The sequence below is a fragment of the Borostomias antarcticus genome, assembly GCF_949987555.1.
Source record: "Borostomias antarcticus genome assembly, chromosome: 7".
NCBI lineage: Eukaryota > Metazoa > Chordata > Actinopteri > Stomiiformes > Stomiidae > Borostomias > Borostomias antarcticus.
This window is the reverse complement of record NC_140240.1, coordinates 11,697,388-11,716,225: the sequence shown is the minus strand read 5'-3', so window position 1 is coordinate 11,716,225 and position 18,838 is coordinate 11,697,388. Positions and strand designations below refer to the sequence as shown.

The 18,838-nt window shown below is 45.7% G+C and overlaps 1 protein-coding gene across 1 annotated transcript; it reads left to right on the top strand.

Annotated features, from left to right (window-relative positions):
* Positions 1-1,146: 1,146 nt before the first annotated feature.
* On the top strand, positions 1,147-18,505 carry LOC311311589 (plakophilin-1-like; the record flags this gene model as incomplete). The annotated part of the gene is made up of 13 exons (XM_084441339.1): positions 1,147-1,164; positions 6,368-6,786; positions 6,934-7,075; positions 7,525-7,650; positions 7,805-7,886; positions 11,507-11,681; positions 13,853-13,970; positions 14,151-14,327; positions 15,391-15,561; positions 16,370-16,523; positions 16,814-17,000; positions 17,424-17,508; positions 18,431-18,505. 13 exons carry the CDS (start codon positions 1,147-1,149, stop codon positions 18,503-18,505), a joined length of 1,929 nt encoding a protein of 642 aa, XP_084297465.1.
* Between the last annotated feature and the right edge of the window lie 333 nt (positions 18,506-18,838).

Here is an 18,838-nt window from a genome sequence, read left to right as displayed (position 1 = left end):
GTCTCAAGTCTGGGTTAGCATTCCTCCACCAGCCGCTCAGTGAGGTGGTGGTGATGGTGGGACCAATCACATCCACTTGCCTTTTACTATGAAGGCAGCTTCAAGCCAGTTTGTAGGATTTTAGTTCCCTGGTACAACCTTGATGGTTTTAAACGTGTAAAACAAATGACGACTACATTTCCCATCTCAAGGAAGATGTAGATTGATTTGTTAGATGAGCTCAGCCTGTACCTTTTGACTGACGGGAACCTGAGCCATTTATATGGAAACGACAATGAGTCTCAGTAGGGGGGATGTCAGGTATTGTATATTGGGACCTCAGGTAAAATGGGACTTAAAAGCTTTGAGGCTCTTTGAATATTAGCAGCCACTCTTTTCAGCCACTGAAAACGTCTGAATTGTTGCAGCATTACTTAACATAAAACAATCCTTTTGATTGGTCTGTGGTAACCGGGTACTTCTGCAAACCCTGAATGATGTCAGGTCGGACCTAATCTGGAGTAAAACGCCACAAAAGCATAGGGGCGGAGCCAGCGCCTACCTGTCAAATCCAGCTGCATTTGAACAGATTTTATTGGGAGCGTACTGTAGTCGGAACTAAATGGGAAAAACTCATCCAGCCCAGAAAAGAAGCAAACTGTTCCGTGAGTTAACGTGGAAGAAAGTCCAAGTAGCCTATATTGCACTTTGTGTCAGATATGTTACTGACAACTTCACGAACGCAGGACTCGTTAGCAATTAGCCAATTGCACAACTCCAGTACTTCCTGAAATTAGACATGCTTCTCTATTTCCTGTCCTACACTGTTGGATGAAGTGATTAATCAGGTGTGCCTGACTGCAGCACAATGATCAGGCACACCTGAATAATCATTTCATCCAATAGTGTAAGACAGGAAATAGAGAAGCATGTCTAATTTCAGCAAGAGCTTCTGGGTTCTCAGATTAGGTCAAACCAATTGCTCGGTAAACACTGACATCGAATTTCACCTTTTCATAATAAGGGTGCTAAACCAAAAACATCTATTTAACTATTTAACAATCTGCAGATCTATATGATGTTTTTTTATGAAGTTGTTTAATTTAATAGATATATTTGCCGAATACATAGCTTTATTCGTGAATAAGCGTTTGAGTGTTTCGTAAAATGGGGCAAGAATTTCAGGTAAATTGGGACACTTTCAAGTGTTAATTGTAGTGTTGTCGTTCCATTTTTCATTCAACACTGGTAAACCTACATGAGCTATGAGCTTGACTCCAAAAGTCAAGTCATCTTGTAAGTTTAACCATTTAGTTGCCAAAAAACAAGGTACATTTACAAGCAAAAGTGTATATCCCAAAATAAGCCTAATAATATACCGTAGAATATAAGTAGCTTAAAATATACACATTGGCATTTACTAAATATGGCTCAGACATTAGTAGTTGCAATAAGATCACAATTTAATCACTTATGCTGTAATACCCAGTTATTATAGGGATTTGCTTATACTATTTTGACCTTGTCACACATTTTGCCTCGTACAGATACACAATGCACACACAATACTGTGAAACCCAGGCTAATGTGGGCTCTGCTCCCTCACAGGCACTGTCACATAGGACAAGCTTGAGTTTAACAATATGAATTTAGGGACTAAGATACTCTGTATCACCCATGCATTTTGAATTAATATGTTTACTCTGTTCAGCTCTTCTGTAAGCTACTGTATGATTTACCATGATTCCTACTATGTTACTAATTTTCCTTACCAGCTATCCAATTTTACCTGAACAACATCAACATCTGAGAGAGGGTCTTGTGTGTGCAAAACGGCAATCTTGCAGAGATTTTGGATAACTTATAAAAACATAATTGGAGTGAGTAACCAGCTTTTTTTTAAAATAAAATGTATAATGGTTCAAGTGTCATTGTGATACACAGTAGGCCAGTTAACCAATAGGGAATCAATCCTCCCCCTGTTGTCAACTCCTCATATGCACCCAGGTGCCACTTAATTAGGTGCACCTGCTCATGAGACTTGCCTGCTGACCTGACTGTCAGGTTGACCTGATTGGCTGGCTGGCCTGACTGTCTGGTTGACCTGATTGGCTGGCTGGCCTTGCAGGCTGGTGGTTTACACAGGGCGGAGCCTCCTTGGATCCTCAAACCTCAAAGACAGCTGTGACAAGGGGCCAGTTATGAATGGACCAAATAAACACACGAGGACACGAGCGATTGATCTGTTTTTATATGGACTTGGTATTTCAAATACTGTATTGGAAGATTCAGAGTATTGAAGAAGGGTGGTCAGCACTCTGTGCAGTGTAGTGTCTGTAAGGATATGGGTTGTCTTGACTAAATGCACTTCAGTGGATTTGGATACCAACTATGAGTGATAACTTGGTTGAAATTGAATAAATAAAATGAAGGGTATTCTGTATAGAGACTTGTACACACAGTGTCCTACTTTGCTGTACTTGAATGTTAGAAGAGCATCATGACTAAGGTTTTAGTCTGTACTCTGGACGACAAAAGTATTTCCCTTTTAGAGAGAAAGATGCATACAGTAGGCCTAGCTGTTGCAGACAGCGTTTTCATTGCATCCTGTAGTAATTTTGGCTGCTCAACCCAAATCCTCTCCCCTGGGCATTGATCTGAATGATTCTGAGTAGTTACTCATTCTTGGTTTACTTTTTTCACTCATTCCTGGTTTACTTTTTACTCACGCTGGGATGTATCGGAATATGAATGTAGATGAATACCCACACCATCTATGAATTGTAGCCTATTAGTAGTGGCACTGTTGATCTGTAAGAGCTGTAACATTTCACACACTGATTATCTTTTTGATTTTCATTACGTTTGACATTTCAATTAAAGCAATAATAAAGAATGTACAAACACATTTGTTTTTTGTGATCTGTTTTGGTATGCTGCATATAGCCTAAAGTCGATTTTGCGTCGAGTATCTGTGTGTGTCTCTTTCACCACTAGAGAGCGATGTTGGATTTACTGCCAGTGCCAAATTGCCCATGAAGGCCTCTGGATGTCTTGGCATATTGAACAATATAAAGCCCATTATTGTTCATGCCACGTGTGGGGTATTATGTAAAGGAGACAGTCTTTTAAAACCATTGCTCAAATGATCTATATTCGTGAATCATAACATTTGTCGTATGATCTTCTGAAATGTGAAGGCTCAAACTGGGTCCATTGATGAGGACGCAGTCATTTCTTCAGCATTAAGGTTTGCCTCTGCCTGACAGAACTGCTGACATGCTTAAACACAGAATCCAACCACATACAAGAGAGCAGTAATTTGATATTTTGTGCAGCAGAGCAGGTATAGGGTTTAGCGTTCACGCCCTCCTCCACTCTGTTCTCCAAGGCCGGGGCGGGGTCCATGGGTGTGGCGGCGCTCCTTTTGGCAGCGATGGTTGCCAGAAGCAGTAGGCCTAAATAATGAATAGGCTCGCAGCACCGGCTGTCCGACTACTTACCCAGGGTAGGCTAGTCTGGCTGAGAGGGATTGGAGGTTATCTGATTGGAACGGATAAACAATCAATGCTGCATCAATAGCTTAACTCAAGTCTAGGCTACCGAGGGGACAGAACATTGATTCATTGTGTAGGTGTATCACGATTCGACCATAGACACTGTTGCCATAATGGCAATGTTATCTTCATTTAATGAAATAACATTTCCAGTAGGCTACCGTTAGCCTATGTACAGTGTCTTCCACTTTGCGAGGACTATCCTGCAAGCACATCTAGATACAAAGTTGCTACTGTAGCATACAAAAAATATAACCAATTCACTCCCCTCACCGTGGGCGTGGTCCTAGGGCAGGGCTAGAAAGTTGAAACGAATACCACCTGTAGTATTCCGACGGCAGGCGACAACTTCGGATGTGTAGTCAACCGACACAAAAGAAAATAAATCACAATGATTCTCGCTCCATTTAAGTCAGCGATTTCCTTAGTGGACGTCGGGGACACGTCGCTTGCTCTCCCGTCCGATAACGCGTTTGGAACCGGTGTTCGGCGCGTCTTGGATCAAGTGCAAACCATCAAGAGAGCGAAGTCGAGGCACACCATAAAAAGCGGATCTGGATTAGTTAGCCCTACAAGTAAGACTGAGAGTAGCCTAGTAATACTGCAGGAATCAATAGCTCTACCGTTAGAATTGAATGATTTTGATTGTATTCCACTGGTCACCAACCATGGGAGCACTGACCAGGTTGAGTGTATAGGCTAGCCAATAGGGTCTATCTGGAGTTTTGTTGGTTCAAAATTGAGTTCGTAACAGCCTACACTTGACCATTGTATGTTTAGATATCAATGTCATGTTTTTTTTTTCAAAACACTTTTTTTTTGGGGGGGGGGGGTCATTTATTATTACTAGGCTACTAAATATCGACTGTAGCCTACAGTATATCGACAAATACATACTAACTTGGTGCTTTTCATGATGTGCAATATCTCTTTTTATTTGACAGTAGGCCTATCCGACTGTATAACTCGAAGCTCAGGACATTTTAAGTTAAAATTAACGTCCTAGAACAGTAACCACGACCTCCATTTCTTTCTGCAGGTCCTCTGTACGACGACGTATTCGTACAGTTCAAGTCACTGCCACCCAATCTTAATGTAAGTGCCTTCTCCACAGGAGCCTTTGTTACGAACGGTTTCTCAAAAACAATATTATGCTTTTAACACTTCCCTTTCCACGTCGTTGTTGGTTTTCTTTGGAACGGTTTTCATAGAAACAATGCAATAGGCAAGACGACACACAATACAAGACGTGCCAACCAATGCTCTGCCCAGGTGTTGGAACCTTTGTCTGAGACGATGACTGTAAATGTATCATAATTTCTCCAGTACAGAAATCTGGGGAGTGTAGCTCTGTCCATGCACCTCTCATCAATATCACAGACGATCCGCCTGACTCATCGCTGTGTGAAGAGTGATGATGAATCTCAGTCAGTCATGTCTGTCATCTGTCTTAGTCACCTCCTAGATCTGGAGCACGATTGCTTTCACCTCCCCACCTTAGCCAAAGAGGTCACGTGATTTGATCACGCCGGCGTGATCGTCGACTCCTAAGTTCAAACATAACTTCACCATGAGTGTCCCGTTCTCTAGTCATCAGTCAGAATCAAATCAGTTTATTGCTATGGTAGTTTACACATACTAGGGATTTGTTTAGGTCGATGGTGCATACACTGATTGATTAGGAAAAATAAAACTGGGTGCAAATCCTGGGAGCATATTTCTGGTGTACAGACTCTATTTTGAAGCCCCCAGTTTTAAACATTTTGGATGTGCTCTTTGTCCATTTTCTGCATACACTGATTGTTGAAAAGAAAATTTCAGCACACTTAGGTCTCATGCGAGTTTCAGGTTTAAAGGACAATGCTCGTTTTTGACAACCTGGACCTTATTTACGACATATTATAAGACGTTTGACTCACCGAGATCACTTTGGTGTAGTTCGGAGGCATGTAGAAGAAATTTAAAATCCAGTGCGAGCCAGTATATCCATGTAATGGATGGATGGCGGTGGTCGGGGCACTTAGAATGCAGTTTCTAAAAATCTATTTTCTGCCGCGAAACGGTTGTTTTCATCAATCTGTCTTGATGAATCGCTAGTTGTGCTTACATAGAGCATAGGCCTGTTGTGTTGTTTTTCACATGCCTCTGTAATATGATCTTTAGAAACGTCTTTAGACACGAAATATCTTCCTCACTTGCTCCAGCACGCATGCGCACAGCGTGCTGGAGCAACGATTGCACGTTGTGCGAATGCGTGCTGGAGCAAGTGAGGAAGCTATTTCGTTTCGAAAGATGTTTCTAAAGATCATGGCATGTGAAAACCACAACAGGCCTATGCTCTATGTAAGCACAACTAGCGATTCATCAAGACAGATTGATGAAAACAACCGTTTCGCGGCAGAAAATAGATTTTTAGAAACTGCATTCTAAGTGCCCCGACCACCACCATTACATGGATATACTGGCTCGCGCTGGATTTTAAATTTCTTCTACATGCCTCCGAACTACACCAAAGTGATCTCGGTGAGTCAAACGTCTTATAATATGTCGTAAATAAGGTCCAGGTTGTCCTTTAATGCCAAGCTTTCAGTCAGATGACCTTCAGGGCCTTCAGACAGGACAATGCAAATATACAAAATACATTACTGACATTGTGTATACATGATTTAGTATTTGAAGGCAGTGCTGTGACAGGGCTGCAATCAGTCTGTCTTGCTAAACAGCTAACATCATTGTACATGTAATTGTTAATTGGCTTGATTAAAAAGCAGTGCTGTTGCAGGATCCTCACAGTCTAAACAAGATGATGATGTTTTGCACTGCTTCCGCAGCTCAGCAAAGAACACAACTTCAACCGCCGAAATGTCGCCTCGCAGAGCTCCGCCTCCTACAGGAACTTCAGCTGCTCCGGCCAATGGGACAGACGCGCCGTCCCCCTCAGCCCCCCCGTGATAGGCCAAGCCGGCGTCAGCCGCAGCGAGCCCGACCTGGGCCCATTTCCCCAGACGAGGTGCTCGGCCGTGTCCCAGAAGTCCCAGCATCTGTGCAGTGGGTCGAACGTCTTCATGACCCAGAGGAGCGCCGGTAAGTTCTCCTCCGGTGGTCCGGCTCAGTACTCGGTGGACGGCCCGGGCCACGCCAAGAAGAACGGCCGGTCAGTCACCGGTCAGAGGCCCGTCGAGACGACCGCTTCGAAAACCTCCATGGCGGAGTCCAAGGTGTCCGTGCCCAAGAGCAAGGGAGACGACGGGTAAGTGAAATGAATCGAAAACAGGCTCCGCGTTTCTTTCAATCCTCATACGCCGTGCGTACATATGTGTGAATACATGCGCGCGCAAGCGCACCCTCAACCGGTCCGTACCGGTCAGCAGCTCTCGTTCCTGGCTCGTCCCTGCAGGGGAAGCAGTGACAGCCAGACGTCCGACATCACCATGAAGGAGGCGGTGGACTACCTCTACAGCGGGGACGAGAACTACCAGCACTGCGGCGCCTCCTTCATCCAGCACAGCACCTACACAGAGGACAGCGCCAAGCAGGAGGTCAGCGCCCGGGACATGACACCCCCGCTATTATGCTATTATACCTCATTATGTCCACTTAGTGGCCGTCTAGTCCCCCGGTGACCGTTCGTCGCAGTGTGAGACATGTCTACCTGCTCTTTTATTCCCTTTGGGACGATAAAAGTTCATTCATTCATCTATTCATCCATCCATCCATTCATGGGTTTATTCAGTCATTCATGTGTTCATGCTGCCCCCCCCTGCCTGCCGCCCGCCTGCTCTTTTATTCCCTTTGGGACAATACAAGTTTGTTCATTCATTCATCTATTCATTCATCCATCCATCCATTCATCCATCCATCCATCCATCCATTCATTCATTTATTCATTCCTTTCCGTTTATTTGTTTGTTCATTCATTCATTCATTCACCCATTCATTCATTCCATTCCGTTCATTCAGTCATTAATGTGTTCATTCTGCCCCCCAGGTGCTGAGGCTGAATGGTATCCCCCCCCTGGTGGCCCTGCTGGTCAGCCCCAGTAGTCTGGTCCAGCAGACGGCCTGCGCCGCCCTGAGGAACCTGGCCTTCCGGGATGGCGCCAACAAGGAGGAGGTGCCGCGCGACGCCGTTCAATTCAAAGCGCAACGCGGTCGAACGCCGCGTGATTCACCTCGGCCCGGCCGCATTGCTAGCCGAGTGTGACATTTTGCTGTCTGTGTCCCCCCCCTCCCCCCACACCCTCATACACACACACACACACCCTCAGGTGCAGCGCTGCGGAGGCGTGGGTGAGTCCCTGGCCCTGCTCAGGAGCACGCGGTCCTCAGAGACGCAGAGACAACTGACTGGTAGGTGGACAGGCAGGGTTCACTCAGGAACATGGGTATTATGCGCCGTGAATGGTGTTTTATGTGTTGAGATCATGTTGCTGCTACTATGTTGTTTGAGATGTTATTACTGTTGTTGTAGTTGCTGCTGTACCTGATGTCATTACGCAGCTGTCTTGGCCAGGCTACTTCACAAAAGAGATCACAATCTCAAGAGGACCTCCCTGGGAAAATAAAGAGAGAATTAGATAAATAAATAAAAAATCTCTCTACCTTTGATCCTGGGAGGATCTGGGCTGTCAACCTGCCATGCACTGTGGATATAACGTTACTCACGTGTGGCCTCGCGCCAGGCTGAGATGACAGAGAAAGTGTCAAGACAAATCAAGGTGTGGCGTCTGCGGTCTGGTTTACTGTACATGCTGTCTAATAATAACCGGCACTACACATCCCATTGTATTCGGTTTCCATGGCTGTGTTAATCAAATTTGTTCAGATAATATTGTCAAACATTGAACAATGGCAGGCGTGAAGGTGACAAGGTACCTCTCAGGTGGGTCTGGGACCAGGATACAAAAAAACCTTTATAGTGTTGCATAGAGGGTGTATTGAGACAATATAATTACAGTTTTGGTCGATCATTATACTGTAGAAAGTGAGCTTTGCTATAATTCCCTTTGTTGAACTTTCTGTAGCCAAGCTGAGCTTGCTAACAGGGAGTCAGTGATACTCGAGAGTGATCGGTAGCGGATGTTCTGCTTCCCATTGAGATATATGGTTCTACAGTGAAAGTATTCTCCTTTCACTTTTTCCACATTCTGTTATGTTACAGCCTTATTCCAAAATTGATTAAATATTTTTTTCCCCTCAAAATTCTACACACAATACCCCATAATGACAAAGTGAAATTTTATTTTTGCAATTTTCTTTTCAATTTAAAAAAAAATCACATGTTCATAAGTATTCACTCACTTTGCTATAACACTCAAATTGAGCTCAGGTGCTGTTCCACTGATCATCCTTAAGATGTTTCTAATATTTGGAGCTGGATTGGAGTCCAGCTGTGGTAAATTCAATTGTTTGGACATGATTTGGACAGGCACACACCTGCCTATATAAGGTCCCACAGTTGACAGTGCATGTCAGAACTGGGAGTCTAGTTAGACCTGCTCCAGAGTGCTCTGGACGTCAAACTGGGGCTAAGGTTCATCTTCTAAGCACACAGCCAAGATAACAAAGGAGTGGCTTCGTGACAAGTCTTTGAATGTCCTTGAGTGGCCCAGCCAGACCCAGATGTTGAACTTCGCTGGAGAGATCTGAAAATGGATAATGGCTGTGTGCCGACGCTCCCCATCCAACCTGTTGGAGCTTGAGAGGATCTGCATAGAATAAGGGGAATAAGGGGCAAATTCACTAAAGGATTGCGCAGCTTTTCCTGACGCAAAGCCTGTGCAAATAAGTCAAAAATTATGTTTGCTATTCACAAAGCCCTCGCAAAGGGTGAAATACGGTGTTAACTGCGTTGCGTTCGTCATTGCGTTTCTCTGCGCCGGTGTTATTAGCTCATATTTAAATTAGGTAATATGGGCGGAGAATGTTCCCCTTTCTATGCAAATGAACATTATTGCAAAACCCGCCCAATTCACAAAGATCGGCGCAAATTGCCTCACGCAGTTAAAGTGAAATGAATTGCGTTTTCAGAGACGTGGTGGTATTTAAGCGCAAGGGGTGTGTCGCGGCCAGCCTGTCCGCTGATCATGGCAGCAGTGATTGTTGCGAGGCGAATTCGGCATCGCAATGCCAGGCATGTTGTTCGTGAGAGAATATTTAGAAGAAGGTCACTTTTTGATTTAACACTAGAACCACCGCGGTAGCTGTTTGGACGCCAGAGCGCGCAGCTCTTCAGCCAACTGGAGGATGAAGTCGCGTCTGGGGAGGCTCAGTTGACTATGCGTCTCTCCACCAGTCCCCAGCGAGTCCAAGCTCCCCCAATGAATAATACTTATTTATAATAGCCTACATAGCGCGAAACTGTGCGTATAATAGTCTATACGCGAAACTGCGCATTCCCTATAGCTGTTCATTGAACGGCTGGGGGCCGATATAGGTATAAATAAATAAAAACATAGCCTACACAATATTTTTTTTATTTGAATGGTCTTGAAAATATTTTGCTTTTGTATCATAGGTGACGGCAGGTATCATCTTCAGCCATGGATGATGACTCCCGTGCGTAATCCTTCCGACGTTGGAGAGGCGGCGTACAACTGGGCTCACATCAGGACGCGCGGTGTGATTGAGTGCACATTTGGAATCCTGAAAAGCCGTTTAGATGCCTAGATCGTACCGGTGGGGCAATGTTATACACTCCCCCAAAGTATGCCAGATCATCGTGCTGCAACTTGCATAACAAAAAATGACAATTTTTCCTTTGTTCGTCTTTTCAAATCATTCCACCTCCGTTTGCAGTCTTCTGCGTTTACACACACAAATGGCACTGACTGATTGGGAAATTAAACCCCAAATATGATTTTTTGCTGCAGTCGTGATATTTTTTGCGGAAAGCTGTGAGACATGATTTTGAACCTCGTCCGTGAGGCCTTCAAGTTCGCTGTCTGAAAATCGTATCTTTCTTTTTCTGTCTGCCATCGTCCAATGATATGCATACGAGTTCGCGCTGTATGCGCAGTATTTATAGTCATTTCCCTATATCAGCAGCAAATTGCACTCAGCCGCAAACACCGAATGGGCGTGTTTGCGCTGGGATATTATTAGCGCAATGTCTTTAGTGAATAGGTTTTTAAAACGGAGCACATAGCTGGCGCAACTGACGCGCAATGTAATGGTGCAATTAGCGGGCGCAATTTGCTTTAGTGAATTCGCCCCTAGGTGTTCCGAGCTTGAAGCATCAAACTCAAGAAGACTTGAGGCTGTAATTGCTGCCAAAGGTGCTTCAAGGAAGTATAAAGTAAAGGGTTTGAATGCATATGTACATGATATTTGAGTGTTTTATTTTTAATACATTAGCAAAAATTTCAAACAAAACTTTTTCTGCTTTGTTATGGGGTATTGCGTGTAGAATTTTGAGGAAAAAATTAATTTAATCCATTTTGGAATAAAGCTATAGAAAAAGGGAAGTGATATGACTACTTAACGAATGCACTGTTTATTGTGCCGTTAATCTCTTTTTAACGGGTTCTATGTTCCTCCCCAGGCCTGCTGTGGTTTAATGGGTTCTATGTTCCTCCCAAGGCCTGATGTGGTTTAATGGGTTCTATGTTCCTCCCCAGGCCTGCTGTGGTTTAATGGGTTCTATGTTCCTCCCCAGGCCTGCTGTGGTTTAATAATGGGTTCTATGTTCCTCCCCAGGCCTGCTTTAGTTTAATGGGTTCTATGTTCCTCCCCAGGCCTGCTGTGGTTTAATGGGTTCTATGTTCCTCTCCAGGCCTGCTGTGGTTTAATGGGTTCTATGTTCCTCTCCAGGCCTGCTGTGGTTTAATAATGGGTTCTATGTTTCTCCCCAGGCCTGCTGTGGTTTAATAATGGGTTCCATGTTCCTCCCCAGGCCTGCTGTGGTTTAATGGGTTCTATGTTCCTCCCCAGGCCTGCTGTGGTTTAATGGGTTCTATGTTCCTCTCCAGGCCTGCTGTGGAACCTGTCGTCAGCGGACAGTCTGAAACCGGAGTTGGTGTTGGGCGCCCTGCCCGTCCTCATGGAGACCGTGGTGATGCCGTTCACCGGGGGCGGTCCGGATCATGGCGCCGTTACCGGCAGCGTGGACCCAGAGGTGTTCTACCACGCCACCGGCTGCCTGAGGTGAGGAACCCGCTCCTACGGCAGGTTGGGCCACACGTCTCGTTTGTTTGTTTACAGTAAGTGACCACTGTATTACAGTACATGCAGGTAGGCTGAATTTTATATAGTATTTTATTGTATGGATAGTGGGTGTGTTGTATTGTATTTTATTGTATGGATATAGTGGGTGTTTTGTATTGTATAGTAGGCTTTTAAAAGGCTTTTAAAGGACAATGCTCGTTTTTGACAACCTGGACCTTATTTACGGCATATTATAAGACATTTCACTCACTGAGATAACTTTGGTGTAATTCGGAGGCCTGTTAGAAGAAATTTAAAATCCAGCGCGAGCCAAGTACAGTAGGAGCCCACTCATCCGAACTTCAGAGATCCGAACCTCCCGGTCTACCGGACAGGCTTAAAAAACGTTTTTTTTTTTTTTTTTGCCTGCTATCTGGTTACTGGTGGGATTTTCATTACAGTACTGTATCCTACTGTGAATAAAAACAGAACTGTATGTAGACCTACATGTTGCCTGAAGCTGTAGCCTACTGTCACGTTTCATTTCTTTGTTACTCTAATGTCGAGCGCAAAACGCAAACGAGTCTGCTGCGCGAGAGCTGCATTCTTTGGTAGCCAGAAAGCGCGTCAGCAACCTGAAGCAGAGGAGCATCGAGTCATTTTTCGTTCCCAGTTGATGGACTTCAGGAACACAGACGTGTTGTGAGCATGTATATTAGCCTAGACCTACTGTATTTGTTAAATAATAGCCTACAGCCTAGGCCACGTTAGCCTACATCTGTTGTTTTAGAGCCTTTCTTTTAGGCTACAATAGCCTAAGACACGACAACTTGTCTGTCATTTCATTTATTTATTTCTTGATTATCATTTGCTCTAATTGTTCTAATGTTGGGTTGTTTTTAGGCTATACCATGTTGTTCTGCGAATACAGTAGCCTATCGATGCAGCGTAAGCCTCATTTGAGAATAAAGTACTGTATTTGATCAAAGCACGCACTCAAGTGGAAATTCGGTTATTTTATTATAGGCTACTGTAGGTCTATTATAGGCTAGGCTATATGAGTTTAGTTGGCTATTTGATTGCAATTTTGATGCATTTTCACAAGTAATTAAGGGTATTTATTGGTCTATTATGAGTCTATATGAAACAAGTATACCACTTATCGAATTTGAGGGCAGGGTCTGTCCTGGGGGTCAGCCTGGTCAGGAGGGCAGGGTCTGTCCTGGGGGTCAGCCTGGTCAGGAGGGAAGGGTCTGTCCTGGGGGTCAGCCTGGACTCTGTGACGTGACAGTGGTTGCGGAGAGGAAGAACGCTGGCTAAACTGAGGGCCATCATGGACGGTCTCCCACCCTCTTCACCACACTGGTCAGGCAGAGGAGCACCTTGATCGGCAGACTGACCCTGCCACGGTGCTCCACTGACCGCCTCCGGAGGTCCTTCCTACCAGAGGCCATCAGGCTGCTCAACGCATCCCTGACTGGCTGGACACTTGACCTGAGCCAGCTGGACACTATGGACCTGAGCCAGCTTGGAGAGAGCTAAGGCAGTTTGTTTTGGTGTCCAGACGTTTTCTTGGACAGGACAGTTGAGTTTACAGCTCACTTATTCATCAACATGGCATACTCCTTATTTAATTTGACTGACACTGTAGTTATTGCCCTCTTGTACAGCTTGAGAGTAGTGTTGTTTTTTATTTTTATATTGCATATTTGTATGTTCTCTGTACTGTAATAATAATAAATATTGTTTATAATTAACATTTGAAAACAAATCTCGAAGTGCTACAGATAAATATGAGAACAAAAACAGAAGCATAAAAAACAAAGCATAAAAACAAGTCAAAAGGTTAATGAAAAGGCTCTTCTAAAAAGGACTTATTTTTTGTTATCCTTGCTGTAACACAAGTACCTATCTGTATGTATGTAATATTTTGTTGGTTTTGGGATGGGGTGTCTTTTATGTTAAGGCAGAAAGAGCCAGAGCATGAACATTGCTTTGTATACTAATAACTTGAACTTGAACTCTAATCAGAGATGTGTTGAAACATGTTGGAAATATGACAAACATAAAACAAAACAAAAAGCTACAGTAGCTCATGTAACTGTCTCACTAGCATACGGGAACAATACTGCCCTTTCATTCACCTGGCCCTGCTGCCATGTTCCCACCAGAAACCTGAGCTGCGCCAAACAGAACAACCGCCAGGCCATGCGGAAGAGCCCGGGCCTGGTCGACTCGCTGGTCAGCTACGTACGGAACTGTGTGGAAGCAGACCGGCCCGATGACAAGGTGGCTTCCGTTTGCTCGTCCGTTTGTTGATTCTGGACCCAGATTAGACCCAGTCAGAGGAAAGGAAGGCTATTTCAAGAGTGTCTGAGTCCCAGAATTGGCCTTATTTGTCCATGGAAACCAGCGAAGGACAGCCAGACTAACCCAGCCTGTGTTTCTGTGCCTGTGTGTGTGTTGTAGTGTCTGGAGAACTGCGTGTGCGTGCTCCACAACCTGACCTTCCAGCTGGAGCCGGAGGCCCCGGCCCTGTTCTGCCGGATCACGGCCCTGGCCAGGACCCCCAGCAGGGCCAGGACCCCGGGAGACCCCGGCCCCATCGGCTGCTTCAGCCAGCAGAGCAGCAAGGGGGAGCAGGAGGTGAGTCCCTTCCTGCCAGGGTCACCGGCCAGGGGTTTCACCACTATCAAAACTACTAGTCCACCCTGTGCGTTGCTGGTTGACTTGTCATTTTTTAATTTAAAATTATTATTATTATTTTTTTTTTAAGAATTCATGTATTTTTTTGCAGTTGGGGTAGTTATGAGTAGATCATCTTCATCGTTTCATCGTTTTTTTATTAGAAAAAGAAAAAGTAGACTTGTTATTGGGTGGAAAAATATCACAGTAAACACACAATTAATCGACTAGTTGACTATTTTTGGGGAGTAGTCGATGACTACTAAAATGCAGTAGTCATGAATTTTATACCACCGACCAGCAACAACCAGGCCTAAAGAGCAGTTATACTGTCAAAACACACTCAAAAAAACTTTTGATTGCAAGCTTACTGCACAGTAGTTTGTTCCTCCATGATATGTAAATACTAAAAGCGATGTTTAAAACATTGCTGGATTCTGCCACGGTGGTGTACCGGTCCAATGCGTCGTCCTAATGTGTGGACGCAGCTGCCCACCGGGGACCAGGGTTCGCACCCTGCTGGTCTCGCCAGGTCCGAGTACAGACGGATCCCAGAGGGAGCAAACGTTGGGCAGCCGCTCCCCGAGGGTGGTTAGTTTATTCCGGCTCGAAGATTTGTCGCGCTACAGCTGTTCTGTCTGGTGTTGGACAACGACTTGACTCTCTCTCTCACGGTCACGGGCTCAAGAGAGTCAAGTAGTTATCTCTCTCCTTCGTATCGCGGACTGCAGGGTTGTGATGAATCTTCAACAGTAAGGGGCACAATATGTCAGCTTTAATTGCCTACCAAATTGGGAGAAATTTGAAAAAATCTGAAAAATAAACATATTACAATACTAACAATCCTGAATTCTGCAAGAATTCTTCTAGCTTTTCTGCTTGTGGCTGATGTGTGCTCTTGACTTGTTTTCTCTCTCTGTCTCTGTCTCTCTCTCTCTCTCTCTCTCTCTCTCTGTGTCTGTCTGTCTGTGTGTGTCTCTCTCTCTCTCTCTCTCTCTCTCTCTCTCTCTGTCTCTCTCTCTAGGGTCACTTTGACTACCCTGTGATGGAGGAGCAGCACCCTAAAGGGGCCGGCTGGCTGCTGCACTCCAGGACCCTGCAGAGCTACCTGTCCCTCCTGGGCTCCAGCACCAAGGACGACACCCTGGAGGCCTGCTGTGGGGCCCTGCAGAACCTCACCGCCGGCCACGGCATCGTAGGAACCCCCGCTCTGTCCCTGTCTCACTGCCCTGTCCCACAGCCCTGTCCCTGTCCCACAGCCCTGTCCCTGTCCCACAGCCCTGTCCCACTGCCCTGTCCCTGTCCCACAGCCCTGTCCCTGTCCCACAGCCCTGTCCCTGTCCCACAGCCCTGTCCCTGTCCCACTGCCCTGTCCCACAGCCCTGTCCCTGTCCCACAGCCCTGTCCCTGTCCCACAGCCCTGTCCCTGTCCCACAGCCCTGTCCCACTGTCCTATCCCTGTCCCACTGCCCTGTCCCTGTCCCACTGCCCTGTCCCTGTCCCACAGCCCTGTCCCTGTCCCACAGCCCTGTCCCACTGTCCTATCCCTGTCCCACTGCCCTGTCCCTGTCCCACAGCCCTGTCCCTGTCCCACTGCCCTGTCCCTGTCCCACTGCCCTGTCCCACAGCCCTGTCCCTGTCCCACAGCCCTGTCCCTGTCCCACAGCCCTGTCCCACTGTCCTATCCCTGTCCCACTGCCCTGTCCCTGTCCCACTGCCCTGTCCCACAGCCCTCTACAGGCATGGCTCAGGCCGCTGGCACCACGTCAGCTCGTCTCTGGGCTTGCGTGGCAGACTTTGTTGATCTGAGTCAGATCCTTGATTCTTTTCAGTATGGCTATCGTCCTGCACTCCAATATGAAACAGGAATGGGCCATATGTAGAATTTATTATTGGAAATGGGTTTACTGTATGAACCTTGACCACCTGTAGTTGCTCAACTGCCAGTGGAGGTCGTGGCTGGTCTCTCCTGAGCGTGTCTCTCTCTCTCTCCGGTTTCCAAGGTGTCCCACGTGATGAGCCAGACCATCGTCCAGAAGCTGAACGGCCTGCCGGTCATCTCCCCCCTGGTGCGCTCGCCCAAACCCAACCTGCAGAAGGGCGCTGTGGCGCTGGTGGGAAACCTGGCCAAGAACCCGCGCATGCAGACCGCCATCGGTGAGCGCCGACACCGGTCCAACAAGTTTAGCTTGGTTGCCCGAACATGAGACGCAGCATAACAGCATGGTTCCACCATGTAGGGTCTGGGTGAGACCCGGCTACCAAGGGCTATTTTATGTTGGACCGCAGGCGTCCATGATAGCGTTAAAGAAAGCCTGCCTCGGTTTTGAGAGTAAACGTCGGCTTGACTCGTTGGTATACAGGCAGTTTAAACAAATGGAAAAAATATCAGTAAACGCGCAATTAATTGACTAGTCGGCTATTTTTGGGGTCTGTGTCATTTAAAGCTCGTCAGACTCTCCCGGAGCTGACCGCCGTCCTCAGGGCCGGGACGCAGGACGGGACGGAGTCGGACGACACCCTCGCCATGGCGTGCCAGACGGCCGGTGTCGTCCTGCAGAAGGAGCCCGAGCTCGGGAAGCACCTGGTGACCAGGCCCCTGGTCACCGCCCTCAGTGACCTGACCAGGAACAGGTAACGGTCGTCGGTTAGGCTACGGCAACTGTCAGTTAGTCGAGTCCTCTTCCCCTTCCCTGACCCCCTCCCCCCCTCCTTTCGTGTGCTATTTACTTCCGACACTTTTATTAGTTTATTACTCACTTTATTACTCACTTTATGCACTTTACTCTCTTTTTTTATCATAGGCTCATATTTTAGGACATGTCGATTGATTGAATTTGCCGTCTGTCTCTTGTTGTGTTGTGTATTGCTGTGTCGTTCTATGTTGTGCTGTGCCGTGAGCTATTAGATACATATAATTTCCCCAAGGGGATTAATAAAGTATCCATCCATCCATCCATCCGTAGGCAGCGTCACTTTAGTTCCATCCATCGGTCCGCAGCTGCCAGGGGTTAAGAGATGAGTAGTTTATTAAGCAACCGTTTTTCTCCTCTTCAGTTACTTCCCCAAATCCAGCAAGTCCGCCGCTCTGCTCCTGCACAGCCTCTGGTTTGAGAAGGATATTCAGAGTTTCCTCAAAAAGGTACATTTCCTCCAACAAGCGGGTGAAAGGTACAGTGCTGTGTACGCTAGGGCTGGGTTTAAAAAATCGATTCATCGATTCATGAATTCCAAAATCTTTTATTTAATGAATGAATGAATGAATAAATGAAGGAATGAATAGTTCATTAATTAATTCAATGATTCATTCATTCATTTTTGGAAATCAGTATCGATACCAAGCCCTAGTATTGATGTGTTGCATAACTTGGCAGTCATGTAATTAAGGTTATATAAAAAAAAAAAAAAAAAGGTTTTAATAACACTAACCGAATCGATATTGAATCGAATCGAATTGAATCGTGATAATCGATTCTGAACCTTGTGAATCGGAATCAAATCTATTCTTGAAATTCGACTCGATACCCAGCCCTAGTGTACGCATTCTCAAAATGGCCTGGGTAGCTCTTTGTTCGAGCATTACCATTTTCCACAGTATGGTAAATATGTAGTCTGTCTCTGTCTGTCTGCGTCTGTCTGTCTGTCACACTGTCTGTCTGTCTGTCTGTGTGTCTGAGTCAGTCAGTCAGTCAGTCAGTCAATGTTGACTCTTTTCAACTCTCTAGTCGACGCCCCAGAGAGGCATTGGACAGATTGAAAGGTTAGGTTATGGTCTGCAACGGGTACAGCAGAGGAATCTGGCGATACAGGTTCACTCAACACTGCTACTGCAGGTTCTTACTCAACATACTGTAAAACGCCAGCCATGACTGACCATTTAAACCCCTTGTAATGACTGGAGGCTCGTCATTCATGTTTTAGACATTTCTCTGTCCTTTCTCAAGCCCTTTGTGATTTACAGCCACACTTAGAGCTGCGATCATCAGCTATACTCCAGACATGCATTGTTCTATTTCAGTCATCACCTGGGAAATCTAATGTCTATTTGATGGTTTGTCCTACAGCAAGGAATGAATAAAGCCTCCTTCGTAAATGACATCACCACCGCTGCACACAAGTCTGTTCAGGGCTTTGATTAACGTCACCGCTGAACTGGATCTGTACCGCTGGGCTACTGCTGCTCTGTCTACTCGACACCTTGGCTGCACACCATTTTCAGAATGTTCACCTTTTTACTTGGATGTGTCAGATGGTCCATCCTATTGACTTCATCTATACTGAATCTCTGTCAGATGCGGTACCATGTTTTTTTAGGTTCATATGATATTTTGATGTAAATGTAGGTTTAGTGAACAGCTTTTTTCTACAAAATGTACAGTAGGAATTCATTGATGTTGAATGCTTTTACACTTAATGTAACACCTGGTTATTCCATTAGATTAAGATCAGGCATTTTAACTGCACTGCAACGT